The 15,000-nt window shown below is 36.5% G+C and overlaps 1 protein-coding gene across 2 annotated transcripts in view; it reads right to left on the bottom strand.

Moving 5' to 3' along the window:
- rftn1b (raftlin, lipid raft linker 1b) overlaps window positions 1–15,000 on the bottom strand; it is a 118,168-nt gene that overhangs the window by 6,730 nt on the left and 96,438 nt on the right. For both annotated transcript variants that reach the window (XM_077229956.1, XM_077229955.1), the window contains exon 8: window positions 2,698–2,801. In XM_077229956.1, coding sequence (XP_077086071.1) covers window positions 2,698–2,801 — 104 coding nt within the window. The remainder of the gene's footprint in view (window positions 1–2,697; window positions 2,802–15,000) is intronic.

Genomic DNA, 15,000 nt, shown 5'->3' with positions numbered 1-15,000 from the left:
ATGTTTTACTAAACACTCTCAATCTTTCTCACGCTCTCTTTCTCTTTACGATTGTGCTACAAATCAAATGTGCCTCTGCATCTCTGGCATAAGCTTGCAATCAATACCAAATGTCTAGCTAAATCGTCCCTGCTTTGATTTCTTTTCCCTCCCACTTCCCATTTTCTTGCTTGTCAAGGAACTGTATATTTATTCAAGTGCTTCCTGCTTAAATCAAAGAGAAAAGCTGGATTCCTGCAAGCCTCACTCCATTAAAATGTAAACGAGTGGACGGCGAAATTACAGCTCTGGTCTTCAGTCTCGCCAGCATCCAAACTAGGCACACGCCGCCTATACAATCCCCATCATTAAGGGCTTAATTGAATGGTAACTTCAGCATTTTTGAACGTAATGAATGTACAAGCGTTCGGTGCGGCGTGATGCATATCAATGAGAAGAAGTGTGTGGAAATATAACCGTGATTCTGACAAACAAACTCATCTGCATTCTTGAGCTGCCTCATATTTTTGTGGAAACGGTTTCATTTTTATGTGTCAAGATTCGTTGATGAATAGAAAGTTGAAAAGAACATTGTTCATTTGAAATAGAAATTACTGTCAGTAAAAAAAATCACACTGACTTTAAACTTTGAACAGTCGTGCAATTCTTCAAAACAGTAGTCTGACTGTATTTTGCTTGTCTTTTACTTTATATCATCATATATATATATATCTATTATATCATCATCTAGCCTAAATTGTTATGAAAGGGATGATTTATAGGCATTTACTGTTATCTGCTCTATAAACAATTCTACATCTGAATTGTTGACATATTTAGAACGCACATTAGCTTATTTTCTATTATTCTGAACAGAAACGGCAGACACGTTGAATGAAAATGTAAATCTACTCTCTGACAGTAGGTGGCGCTTATGGAACAGCAGAAATATATTGAAATATATTTATAAAATATAAAAAACAAAGCAGCAATAAGCTTATAAACACTACTTTATTAGGCGTAACATGGAGTGAGAAATTGGAAAGCAAATGTCTTTGTAACTTTTCTAAAGACATAGAATTAATTTGTTCATACATTCTGTCATATAAATTCTTTCAGCACTCATGTTTCCACACAAAACAAAACCTACGTTGCATGAGACCGTTTTCAAATTGTGATGCTCAAATTCGGTTTTAATGATTATTAATAATTAAATAATGAATTATATGAAAATATGAATGAATATAAAATATGAAACTCTAATACTAAACGTCAAGGATTTTTTATTATTGTGGTTTAGCATTAAAACGGTAACCATTTCATCCCTAGTAAAGACAGTGAGTTTTACTCGTATGTTACCATGTTGTTTTCTCCACCCAGGAAAACAAGGCCAGTCGTTTCCAAGACTTTGAAAAGTGACGGTTCTGTTGTATCTAGGACAACGTTTTGATTAATTAGCCACATAGCTGCGTTGCGGTTTTTTGTGAAAGTTTAAAATAGGCCCGTAATTAATCAGCAGGGATGGAAAGCTGTCGTGTGAGAGAAAGGCCAATGCGGGATCGTATGACAGATGGAGATTAAATTGTGAACTTCAGTTCGACATCGCTGGAAGCTTCCACTTGCTATTACAGGAATCATCAGTTAGCTTGTATTGACATTTCATTACGGCGAGCAAACAGTCATGTTCTGAGAGGTCTTTATACCCCGAGCACTTTGATACGGTTGGAGTTTGAGATGCACTATTACTCTGTGTGGGTTGTACAATTGTTGTTACTTGATGTTGGAAATGACGCCCCATGTGGTGTTTACACAAACTCAATCGATCACTTTGTTTCCTACCTCTGTTCACCAGTTCACACTACGGCTGCATGATATTGAAGCGAAAAGTGTGATATGTGATAACTCATTAAATAATGCTATATTCGATATGCAATACGATAATGCACGAAAGTGTGTAAAATAAACTTTCAGGATCAGTTTCAGAATCTGTAATGAAACTAGAAAGTTAAGTAATAATTCATTTTAAAGGGGTGGTTGATTATGATTTCACTTTTTTAACTTTAGTTAGTGTGTAATGTTGCTGTTTGAGCATAAACAACATCTGCAAAGTTACGACGCTCAAAGTTCAAAGCAAATGGAGATATTTTCTTTTAAAGAAATTGCTTTTTAAGGACTACAACAAACGGCTGGTAGGGACTACAATGAGCTTCTTCACAGGTTAGTGACATCATTAACTTTAAAATTTACATAAACGCCGCCCTCGGGAACGCGATTTATAGATTATCATGACAGAATATGCTAATCGATGACTAGAAGATAACTACACATAAGGTACATAAATTCATCAACTAACCATTCAGAAATGTTGTCGCTTCTTGAGTCTCTCCATCTTTGTCTGACTCCGGTTTGAACATAAAAGCCTAAAAGTTTTTGAAATGTTCAGTGCATGTCTGTGTGAGGTAAAAGGACACGAGCGCTAGAAGCTCCGCCCCCTGCGCCGGGAGCAGCAGCTCATTTGCATTTAAAGGGACACACACAAAAACAGTGCATTTTGCTCACCCTTAAAAAGTGACAATTTTAACATGCTATATAAAAATATCTGTGGGGTATTTTGAGCTAAAACTTCACATACCAACTGTGGAGACGTCAATTTTACATCTTGTGAAAATGTCATTATACCACCACTTTAAGGCAATTATTTTAGCTAGGAGTCTCTACCTGTTAGTCTTGATGATGGGTGTAGGCAGCACACAAGTGAGTTTCCATCCAAATGAAGCCAGTGATTGCAGCAAGGGAATATAGTCTGTCTTCACCTGTAAACCCTGAAAAGAAAAAACAGTTTCTGCGTAAAAATGCAACAAAGTCACACTTAAGTAGCAAAATTGACTTGAGACGTGCGTTGTATTCCAAATTTACATTTGTAGGTCTTTATGAAGAAATTTTAACATAGTGACTCTGTTTAGATACACCCTCTTTCGCTCTTTTGTGGGGATGCACCGATATGAAAATTTTGTCCGATAACCGATAAGGGTGTCACCGAAATTAATTCACAATCTCAAAAATAAAAATAAAAAATGGAATCGTCGATGCTGCCACGCCCCCATGTCGCGCCCGTGATGGAAAGTTTTACTGACTCAATTGTTCAATCTCGTTCATCAAAATTAACTAATCTTTTTTCTAGTCATTTCAGGGGCTTTAAATGTTATACTTTTAACACGCAAATTCCCCGAACACATCCACCTACGCAATTGATCATATTCTGAATTAAGAAATCATTATAATGCAGTCAAAAGTAATTAATTAATACTTGACCTTCCGATTCTTTTGTTCATTTGTCGCGTGACAGAGGCAATGACGGATCGTTCATGAAGGACTCATCACGGCGCGGGAAAAAAACACGTGTTGAAAGGCCGTGTCGTCTAACTTAGATTCTATGCCCGAGGCCCCGAGGCCCCGAGCCCGAACTTGTCCCGACCCGGGACGATATTTCCCGTAACTATCCTCTACCCTCGGGCCGGGCTCTTGATCTATAGACGTGGACTCCCAACGCAATAGAGTGCGGCGCGGGACTAGATTTGATGGCCGAGTGCGAGCGTGGGCGGTAATGCACTCACTCTGTGTGTGCGGGAGAATAAAACGATTTGCGGGACTCCCGCAAACTAGAAATAGCTATGAATAAAACATATAAAACGAATACATTTTTATTTATCTGTTGCAGAAAAGCAACAAGAACAACTGAAACAAAATAGAAACTATTTACAGGCCAGAGTTTCTATTTAAAACATGTTTGCAGCGTTGAGCGATTTAGCTAGACTCCTCACCGCTCAAAACAGACTTTTTGTTCAGTGCTGAATTCTGTAAGCTGGCAAATCCTCTAATTATAACAAACAAAGTGTAGGCTATATATTATGAAAGATTCATTGTGCAGTCACCTTCATTGATAATAACACCGACGTGTGAGATCGCGATGAACTGATTTCAGCTTTTTAGGAGCAACAGCAACCTGTGCTTAAAAAAAAAAAATAGCAAAAATCGAGAATCGAATCGAACCGTGACCTTAGAATCGAAAATGTAATCGAATCGAGGATTTGGAGAATCGTGACACCCCTAATAACCGATAATTCTTTATATTTTAAAGCTGATAAATCTAAATCCACATTTTTGAGAGCCTGATTACAAAAACGAAAGCCTCAACATTAAAAGCCATGTCTCAAGCACACAATAATAATGATGTTCTCATTATAATTTTATGTAGCCTAAATGACTTGCGCTGCAAATGTTGCACTTTACTGTATTTTCCTTTTTGAAGTGATTCCAATAATATTTCAAGCAATTCAAAAACATAATTGTGAACAGTGCACATCTGAAGTGTCTCAGCTGAAGGAAATAATCCATTATTTATCGGTTTTAATATGTTGGCCAAATTTTCTTATCGGGCCGATGACAATAACATTAAAAATGAACACATATTGGCCGATATGTCGTGCATCCCTACTATTTTGTTCTTTTTATTTTCTTGGACATTTGCTTAGATATATCAGAGCCGCATTCTGTGGATAATTTGCATATTTACATACATTAAAATGTCGACACACAACTTCTATTAAAAAAACTGCTTGTCAATCTTTTGAAAATTTTGTTCTTAAGGATGTTTGTGGATAAAGGCGGAAAATGTAAATGATAACTTATGTAGATAGATATAGAACTGAGGATGTGGATTTATCGTGATTGGAAACAATTCCCAGTTATTTACTATGGGTCAAATGAAGAAGTTTAATTTGAATAAATGTTTATAGAAAGAAAAAAACAGACCAAAAGTTGTGCATGAATGCATTTATGTGTAATTCAGAGAAAAGTGTTCATCAACAGGGTTGTTTTGAGCAGTTAGGGATGTATTGTGGTTTCACAGAGAAATCTTGTATCCTTCATTTCAGGAAGTCAGTGCGGTTTAACGGCAGGGCACCTGTCCTCAAATAGAAACCATGTCGTGTGTCAGCCACACGCGCACACTCATGATGATAACACAAGACAGCGCTAGATGATAATGCTTCACTTGCAATTATATGCCACAGGTTTTGGCACAGCCTTGCATGAATACACGGTACGTTTATACGTGAGTCACTCTGGAAAGTTCAGAATAGATGATAAAATGATGACTTCCTTTTTACATAAGCAGCTGCCTTCTAAGAAAACAACTTAACCGAATCGAACCTTCCTAATAAGTGGCTGTTTTTGTAAAACGTTACATATGCACAGCACACACAATTTTTAGGTTTTATTAGGTAGATTGGTTGAAATATATTATTTATTTATTTACTTGATACTTTTAAGAACTGAATGTATACACACACACACACACACACACACTGGGCAAAAAAAGGGCCAAACCTAGAATGTCTAAACACTAAGCTTTTAATTGTCTTAAAGTACCCCTGTGGTGAAAATCCAGCTTTTAATGTTGTTTATATGTCTATATGGTGTTTTTAATATGCTTTTAGACAAACCATGTACAAATTCATAAGTTAACACCATTGCTGAGTATTTTCTCCTTAAAACTGCAGTGAACCAAAGACAAACAAAAATCAGATCACATGTGATCATCAACGAGCTGAGTGAGTGAGTGGAGGCGGGGCTCATTTGCATGTTCATAGAATATATATACTAAATCAGGCAAGGTTTTAGAGTTACATTCAAGCTATTTTAAGACATGAAGAATTTTATTTCAAGGAAAAAAACGTTCAAGCACAAGAAGACACGAAAGATACCTTGCACACGCGTCTGACAGAATCCCAAGAAAGGGTTTATTTATTTATTTATTTTTGCTCAGGAGTTTGTGTATATACAGTGGTGGTCAGAATTAATGGCACCCCTGGTAAATATGACCAAAAATGCCTGTAAAAAATAAATCTGCATTGTTTAGCCTTTTGATCTTTCATTCAAACAATTTGCACAAATCTAACCTTTCATTGAAATAAAATAATTGAAATTGGGGGTAAAATCACATTATGAAATAAATGCTTTTCTACAAAACACACTGGCCATAATTATTGGCACCCCTAGAATTTTTTACGAGTAAAATATCTCTGAAGTAGCCTATATTCCCATTAATATTTACCCTGTTTTTAGCACACCAGGGTGACTAGGAACATGACATTTTCTAGCTATGACTTCTTGTTTCGCAGGAGTTTAAATATGAGGAAACACAAAGGCCAAATTCTCTTAATCATCCATCACAATGAGTAAAACCAAACAATATAGTTCTGATGTGCATCAAAAGATTGTTGAGCATTACAAAATAGAAAGTGGCTAAGAAAATAGCTAAAGAATTGAAAATCCCCATTTTGACCATCATTTTGCATCATTAATGCACAGTGAAGAGGAAAGTTTGAGTGACCAAAGACTCTCAAAGGATCACAGATGGAGATTTGCATAGATTACTTGAGTCTTGGGGGTCAGAAAGCCTAAAAAAATAAATCAAACAACCCCTACATCACCACAAGTTGTTTGGGAGGGTTTCAAGAAAAATCCTCCTCGCTCGTCCACAAACAAACTCCAGCATATTTCAGTTGTTAGTCACGACTGGATGTACAAAAGGGACTGGATTCTGTGGTCAGATGAAACAAAAAAATGGCTTTTTGGCAGCAAACCCACCAGATGTGTTTGGTGCAAACAGGGATAAAAAGTACCCCATGCCTACAGTTAAATATACTGCTGGATCTTATATGTTGTGGGCCTATTTTTTTTTGCTGGAGGTCCTGGACATCTTGTTCAGATACATGGTATTATGGATACTAGCAAATACCAACAGATAAAAAATCGAAACCTGACTGCCTCTGCTAGAAATCTTATAATGGGCCATGGTTAGATCTTCCATCAGGACAACGGTCCAAAACAAACATCAAAATCAATACAAAAATGGGTAACTAAGCACAAAATTAAGCTTCTCCCAAGACTGTCCCAGTTCACTAAACTGAACCCTATAGAAAATGAGTGGGGTGAACTGAAGAAAAGAAGCACCAACATTGATCTGTGAATCTGAAGGATCTGGAGAGATTCTGTATAGGGGAATGGTCTCTGATCTCTGGTCAGTTGTTCTCCAAACTCATCAGGCATTATAGAAGAAAACTCAGAGCTGTTATCTTGACAAAAGGAGGTTACAAAAAGTAATTAATAACAGGGAGCCAATAATTATGGCCAGTGTGTTTTTGGAAAAAAGCATTTATTTCATAATTTGATTTACCCCCCACTTTCAATTATTTTACTTCAATGAAAGGTTAGATTTTTGCGAATTTTTTGAATGAAAGATCAAAAGGCTAAACAATGCAGATTTATTTTTATTACAGGCATTTTTGATCATATTTACCAGGGGTGCCAGAACACATTTGATGCTGCCTTAAAATCACCTTTCCGAACAGCCTACAGAATCTCTGCCCACGTAGTCTTTGGGACAGAGCCAGACTCTTAGTTTAGTCTTTTGTGGAGGTTGTGTTTCAACACCCTTCCTAGTTATGAAACCCTTTTGCCTAGTTTGGATGACATTGTTGTCTACCGTGTGTTGAAAGGCCCCGGGTTTCTGTGGAAATGTTTCTTGGGTTTTTGCATTGGTCAAGGCCAATCCTTTTGGGGGAATCCAGATATGTGAGAAGAGGTTTTTGTTGGAAGACGTCCCAGTAGTGGACCCTGTTAACGGCTCCACAGACTTAAAAGTGGAGGAGAATTGAGAAAATATGGTCTGTTTAATGGCTTTCCGTTGCTGCGAAATTGTGTGAACATCTACATGTTGTTGAAGTGCTACACTCTTTAGACATGGAGGTGAGTGAAATAGAGCAGAACCAAGACTCCTTAGCAAAAAAGAGTCATAAAGTCAACATAACAGTCAGCTTTCGCAATGTGGTGCATTTCAGAGCGAAGAAGGATGATTAATGAGAAAAACATGTATTTTATCCATCAGTGATTGATTGGATTGTGAGATAAAGAATTGAGTCCGATGGTTTGAGGGGAGGAGATGATGTCATCCAGTATAGAAAAAGGTTTCAGAGATGGAGAAACCTTTAATGAAAGTTTACGAAGAAATTCTTTAATAATGTGGAGGGATCATAAGACCAGGAGTGTATATTAAGAACTTAGATAGGGTCAGTTGTAACTTCATGTTGACTTTGAAGCTGATGTGTCTGTGATATGATCTTTCTATATTTAGAGGACTGTAATATGTATACGTAATTTGTTGGTTGACAATCTGATAAACACTGATAAATAGGGCTGGATATCGTTCAAAAATGTTCGATACCGATACCCTGAACGATACTTTTTTCGTTAACAATTTTATGAAATCCATTTAAACAAGACCGTGCCAAAAGGCAGAAGCAGGCAGTGACCGAACGTGCCCTTGAGCGGCGGATGGTCGACGTCAAGAGGACAGACCACATCAGCAACGAGCTACTGAGGAAGATGAGCGAAGTCAAGGTGAATGAAGCTCATCATTCATTCATTCATTCAAGACATTGGCAGAGACTGGATGGGTTTGCCCCGGGACCGAAAAGCCTGGCGAAGTTGTTGTGGCCTGCGTCTAAATATTGAAATACAGGCCGATTGAAGATTGAAGACATTACATATTACCTGAAAAAAAAAAAAAAAACGTTGGTTTTATTTTATCATTTTGTTGACTTTTTTTTACAGACTCAAAAAGTCATAAAGGCCTATTCACAAAGGCCACTAGGGGCCGGAATATATGCTCACGCTGAAGCGCAGGCATAAGCCTTGCCGCAAAACAAAAGTAGCCTAATGATTATGAATGTGTCAGGAAAAAATAGCAAGGAGACATTTTAATTGTTTGCTAATAAACTAGTGTTTTCTGAGTCAGTGTTGGCTGCAAAGATAAAGTTGCAGACTCGTCATTTCCGGAATATAGTGAACGCTTATAGAGAGAAATGCACCTTTTATTTGGATTACATAATCAGAGTATTTGTTTTCGAGTCGAATTGGTTTGTTTAAAAGTAAACATTTCAAGCTTTCTATATGCCTGTGTAGCAATGTTCAGGGAAGAAGGAGGCGGGAACCGGCGAACATTTAAACATACTTTACTAAAATAAAACCAAACAAACTAAAATACCGCCAGCAGCCCCTCGCGGACGACTGCTGGCTTAAAATAAAACACAAATACAAAAAACAAAACTCAACTAAAATACAGGCCTGTTCCTCTCTCGATCATCAACGTCGTCGCTCCTCCTTTATGTTTCCGCTCCTCCGTGAGAGATGCGAGACTGGTGTGCTTCACAGGTGTTGCTCATTAGCAATCGCACCACCGGCCTCGCGCCGTTCTCTCACGTCCCTCGGCCGTCCTGTTCACCACAGCCTGTATTTCTAATGTCTGTGATGCCTAAACGCAAAGTTTCTGCTAATTTCTGACGCGCTTCAGTGCTTCTTCAAGTTTATTTAAGTGCTTTATCAGATTTGTCTTGTTGCCGGTCTTGGCAGCCATCATCTTGTCGCAAACATTGCATCGCACGCTGTTGACATCGAGCCTGGTGAAATGTAGCCACACTTTTGATCTTTTCCACATCTTTTCCATCTATGGGAGTTGGGACTCTTACACACTAAATACTCTCATGACAGCCACATCTCTGGGCATAACCGGTGTAAGCTAGTGTTTTTCCTTGATGTCTCGCCACAGCCAATCATGCTTATTGGCTCACTGACGTTGATGAGATTAACCCCTTAGGTATCGAAATTTGGTAGAGATGTTTTGATACTCTATGGTATCGAGGCAATATTGCAAAAAATGCCGCACTCGATACCCAGCCCTAATTGTAAATTACATTTCACAATATAGTCACATAGAAAACAGTATTTAATATTGTAAAAATATTTCACAAACAATATTACTGTTTTTACTGTATTTATCAAAATGCAACCTTAGTGAGCAGAAAGAGTCTTCAACCAACCCCAAACTTCCTCCAAAGCATGATTAAAAAATATTTTTAAGGGAAAAATATCAAAGGCTGCACCAGAAGATCTGAGAGATCTATTTTTGTATTGAACCTTTTCAGTCAAAGAAGCAGATTTCAGCTCACACACTTCCATTCTCGACAACCAAAAATAGCTTTTTATTTTACACCTATGTCACACTTTTCTACCCAGGGTCCACAGAACGCCCTTCCTGTCATAGACGTTCAGCTGCCTCTGCTTTGCTATATACAGTCAAACCAAAAATGATTCAGACACCAGACCAGACTATTTATATATATATATATATATATATATATATATATATATATATATATATATATATATATATATATATATTTACTAGTGGGAACAGGCCTGACACTATAGTTCATTTATGTAAGTGAGGATAGCAAAATAAAGTAAACTGTGACATATATTATACCCAAATATTCTTCATACAGTGACTACCAGTAACATTTATAAAAAATGTGGAACTAAAAATTATTCAGACACTTTGACCTGACCATGTTTTGCTGAAGTGTTTTTTTCTTTAATTGCTAATGCGAACTTTTCACACCACAGACTGAACAAAATTAAGCATTGCTTGGTAATTGTTTGAGCTAAACTGTTTTTATCTAATTGTGTAGTTAAATTTAACAGCTGACAGATATTCAACATAATTCATGTGTGAGAGTCTAACAGAAGGACGGACAAAACCAGTGACATATCAACTGATTTAATAACTCGAGTTCTTGTTATATCATTTTATTACCATTTTCCAAACTATAGCGAATAAACTGTGATAATGTGAGAAATGTTGATGGTGTCTGAATACATTTTGGTTTCACTGTATACTCTCACGTTCTGACAGCAACCGCCAACCTCATTTCGCACATCATAAAGTTACTAAAAACTCGGTTTATGTGGAAACAGACTCATCCCACTGCTAATGAAAGATTGGAAAATCTGATTTTGTTCCGTTTCCGAGTCGTGTAGTTCAGCCACATACACACAGACAAAAAAAAAAGTCTGAGTATATAATAAGAGTCTTTGAAACGGCAGGTCGCGTGTTTTCCTCACCTCCACTGGAGCCATAAAGGTTACATTGCTAAAGGACGTGTTTTAATGGCCTATCTACAGTCTAGATATCACACTGCTCCAGTGACTGCACTGACCTTCAGACTTTACCTTCAGCTCTAACTACATACTAAATATATAATGCCAGAGGAAAATTATATGGCTCAGGGAACATAATGGCGTTTCATTGAAGCTTCTACTTTGATGTTTCTCTTGCAGTAACTTGAACTGCCTTTGACTTTGTTGAGCACAGTTTGAGACATTAGCTACGTTTACATGGACACAATCGGAATGAAATCAATACGATTGATGAATCCGAACACGGTGTTTACATGAACTATAAATAAAGTAATCGGGTTGATGTGCGCGTTTATATGTCACAAGATTCAAATCGGAATTGATTTTTTGACATGCGCACACTGCACGAATATGCCGCTGTTCACGCATAACTATTCTCCTTTATTGTTCTTTATTTTTTTTAAACAGCAGACTTAATATTTATCCGTCTCTGGTCATGATTTGGAGACGATGAGCATGAACCGTTTTGCCGTGCTGCTATTGATCACGCAGTAAAACCACGCGCCCAAAACCTGTCGTCCATGGATGATAATCTGAAACAAGCACTGGTGGGACGTTGTCCTGCTCCACTTCACAGACGCTGAGTGAAATGAGAATTTTTTAATGACGGAACACTCATTTATATTCACTTTATTCAACAGGAAGAACAGCTTGTTCCACGCGTCATACGTCATTACGCTATTTCAACGTCATTGCTGTTGGTTAACGTCATTGGTTTTCAATCCGATCAAGTGTTTACATGTTCTCTCGATCGGATTACAAAATGAGTAAACCACCCCTTTCAATCCGATCGAAATTTCAATCGGATCGAGCTCAATCGGATCGATTAAGGTGTTTACATGAAGGTTTTTTAGTCCGATTGAGCCGTCAATCCGATTATACGTGTCCATGTAAACGCAGCTATTGTTGAGAGTGTTTTCCTCATGCACAACACTTTGCTGATTTTGTTATCGGCATCTTGATGCGATCGAGTTATGGTAATCTTATTCAAGCTCTAATTGAGTTACGCTACGTGCTTCAAACGTTCAACTCTACGTTAACTTATTAGCTTCGTTAACTTGGTAAACTTTGTTAAATCTCTCTCATCATGATCCGGTGAGAAAGAATTTGATGATTTTTTATCTTATTCCCAGACTTTATAGTTAAATAAATCCAATCCAAGCAGTAGAAAAACTGCTTTCAAGAAAAAAGATACAGATGTCGAAATGCTTATTGCGTCTTCAATGGGCCCGGGCCGGGGTGTGTTTCCCAAAAGCATCGTCAGCTAACTATGGTCGCAAGTTCCATCGTTATCAGCAGTTTAACTAGTCTGCGTTTCCCGAAACCATCATTCTAACGAACTTTCGCAAACAGCATTGCAATTATGCAATTATTTATAATTATTTATTATGCAATAGGCTAAATTTGATATTAAATAGGTTGTAATTAGTCAAGACATTGCGACAAAGGCTTTTGATCAGGCATTACCGCCTGGGTCCTAAAGGAGACCCAATTCCTAGGGGGGGACTCGATTTTTCATGACACGCCTTCTCTGTGACATCACGCATGTCGTTAAAGATGGCGAGCAATGATTGGTTGGGAATAGGGCTGCACGATATTGAAGAAAAATGCGATATGCGACAACTCATTAAATAACGTGATATTCGATATGCGATACGATAATGCTTAAAGTGTGTAAAATAAACTCAAATTATCTTTTAAATATATTTAAAAAATATTCACATTCTTTTTGTGACAAGAAAACATCCCTACAACTTCTGGAAGTGAACAGCAGTGTTTTACCGTCGCATAAGAAGTGTTATTTTAACATCAGTGTAAATCACAGGTTTTAGGGTTTCAGGTTATCCTACATTAGGTTTATTTAACAACAGAAACTGAATTATCAAATGTAAAAATAAAACACTTCTTAGTTTTCACTGTATGAATTTAATACTGATTCTTATTAAAGCTACAAAAGTTATTCAGCCAAGAGCAGTGATTTTCTCTTTGTCTTTTGTTCATGACTCCAGTTATTGCAAGCTGTTGCGATATGCATATCGTGATATATACATTTGCGATATTTCGATATATTGTGCAGCCCTAGTTGGGAAGCAATGTGCAGTCTAACATGTTTCTTGTCCACGACACAAGAATTTACGAGTCAAAATCACAAAATCGACTATCATAACAGACAAAAATATAGTGTAATCTGAACCCTGTGATCTCACCATGACCTTTTTTTTTACTTTATAGACACAAACAGGAGTCCATACGTTCCTGCAACTGCACATAAGTACTGCTCTCCTCTTAATAACACACCCTTATATACGGAGAGAGTGTGATAAAAACCTGTTAAGGCAATTTCCTTCTCGGTGGATCAAAACTAATAAGTGTTGCTGTGAGTAAATCTTCAAGGATTATTCCTCAAGGAAATCTCGAATGGAAAACTGTTTTCCTGTGGTTGTGTTTCAGGGGCCGAGCTTTAGTGACGGAGCACCTTCATTGCATTACATGTCCAAGGTTACACTGCCTATTGATTTTCCTTTACGACAAGAATAGAGTCCTCATTTAATTTGACTCGTATTGAACAAACATGGCTCAGTTACTCCGGTAGTGCTTTGGAGGCTTGTGCATACAAATAAACATTATTTTTCTATTTATAGGTATAATTTTGAAAGATGATATCAATTTATTTATTTAGTTAAGTATTCAATTTTGAATGTATTCCTTCATTTAGTTGTGTTTTTATATGTAAACATCATATTATGAGGAAATATTCATATAAATAAATACAGAAATACTGCATTTATTAAGTAACTACAATTTGTAAACTTATATATATATATTGTACACACACACACATACATGCCTAGATACATTATATTATTATTATTATAATAAATAAATGCAAAATACAGCATTTAACTAACTACAATTTATTAACCAATATTATATACACGCATACATACAAATTTACATAGATTATATTAGGCTATATTATATTATATTATTATAATATAAAATTTAACTAACTACAATTTATTAACCAAAATTATATATATATATATATATATATATACACGCATACATACAAGTCTACATAGATTATATTATATTAGGCTATATTATATTATATTATTATAATACAAAATTTAACTAACTACAATTTATTAACCAAAATTATATATATACACACACATACATATAAGCCTACATAGATTATATTATATTATTATAATAAAGAAATGCAAAATACTGCATTTAAGTAACTACAATTTATTAATCAAATGTTTATATATACACACACACATACATACAAGCCTACATAGATTATATTATATTACTATAATAAATAAATGCAAAAATACTGCATTTAACTTACTACAATTTATTAACCAACTTAAAAAAAACATGAAAACATGGTGTGTGTGTGTGTGTATATATATATATATATTTTTTTTTTCAACTAAATGCAATAAATAAATGAATAAACTTTTATCATCATAAATTATTGTTTGTAGCGCTACATTAAAAAGACACTTCTTCATCAGTAAATGGATGAATAATGTGGAGTGATTGTCTGATGCTATTATAGAAACATGATTCACGAGACGTTTGAAATAAACACACAGGCTCATTGAAGGCAGAAATATCAGAGACAGAAAACGAGACCGTGATTGATGGGCTGACGGCAGACAGCAGCTGAACACATCGATTCAGAACGTCTCACTGCGTTAGTGAAAATACCCTTCTGTCCGAGGAGGAACCTACAGATATCTGCATGATTCGGATGTCCGGAATATACATCAACATGCACTTACACAATGTTACTACTGGATGCAATTTACAGGATCGTTAAATTACAGTCTTATTGAATGCTGGGAAATGTCGAGCAGACTTGGGTTTGAATGCAGCCGGTCGGGCGAGTAATGCTGGGAGAAA

This window comes from Siphateles boraxobius, unplaced genomic scaffold, assembly GCF_051911475.1.
Source record: "Siphateles boraxobius isolate OS27281-9 unplaced genomic scaffold, OSU_SipBor_1 137, whole genome shotgun sequence".
NCBI lineage: Eukaryota > Metazoa > Chordata > Actinopteri > Cypriniformes > Leuciscidae > Siphateles > Siphateles boraxobius.
This window is presented reverse-complemented; position numbering and strand designations above follow the sequence as displayed.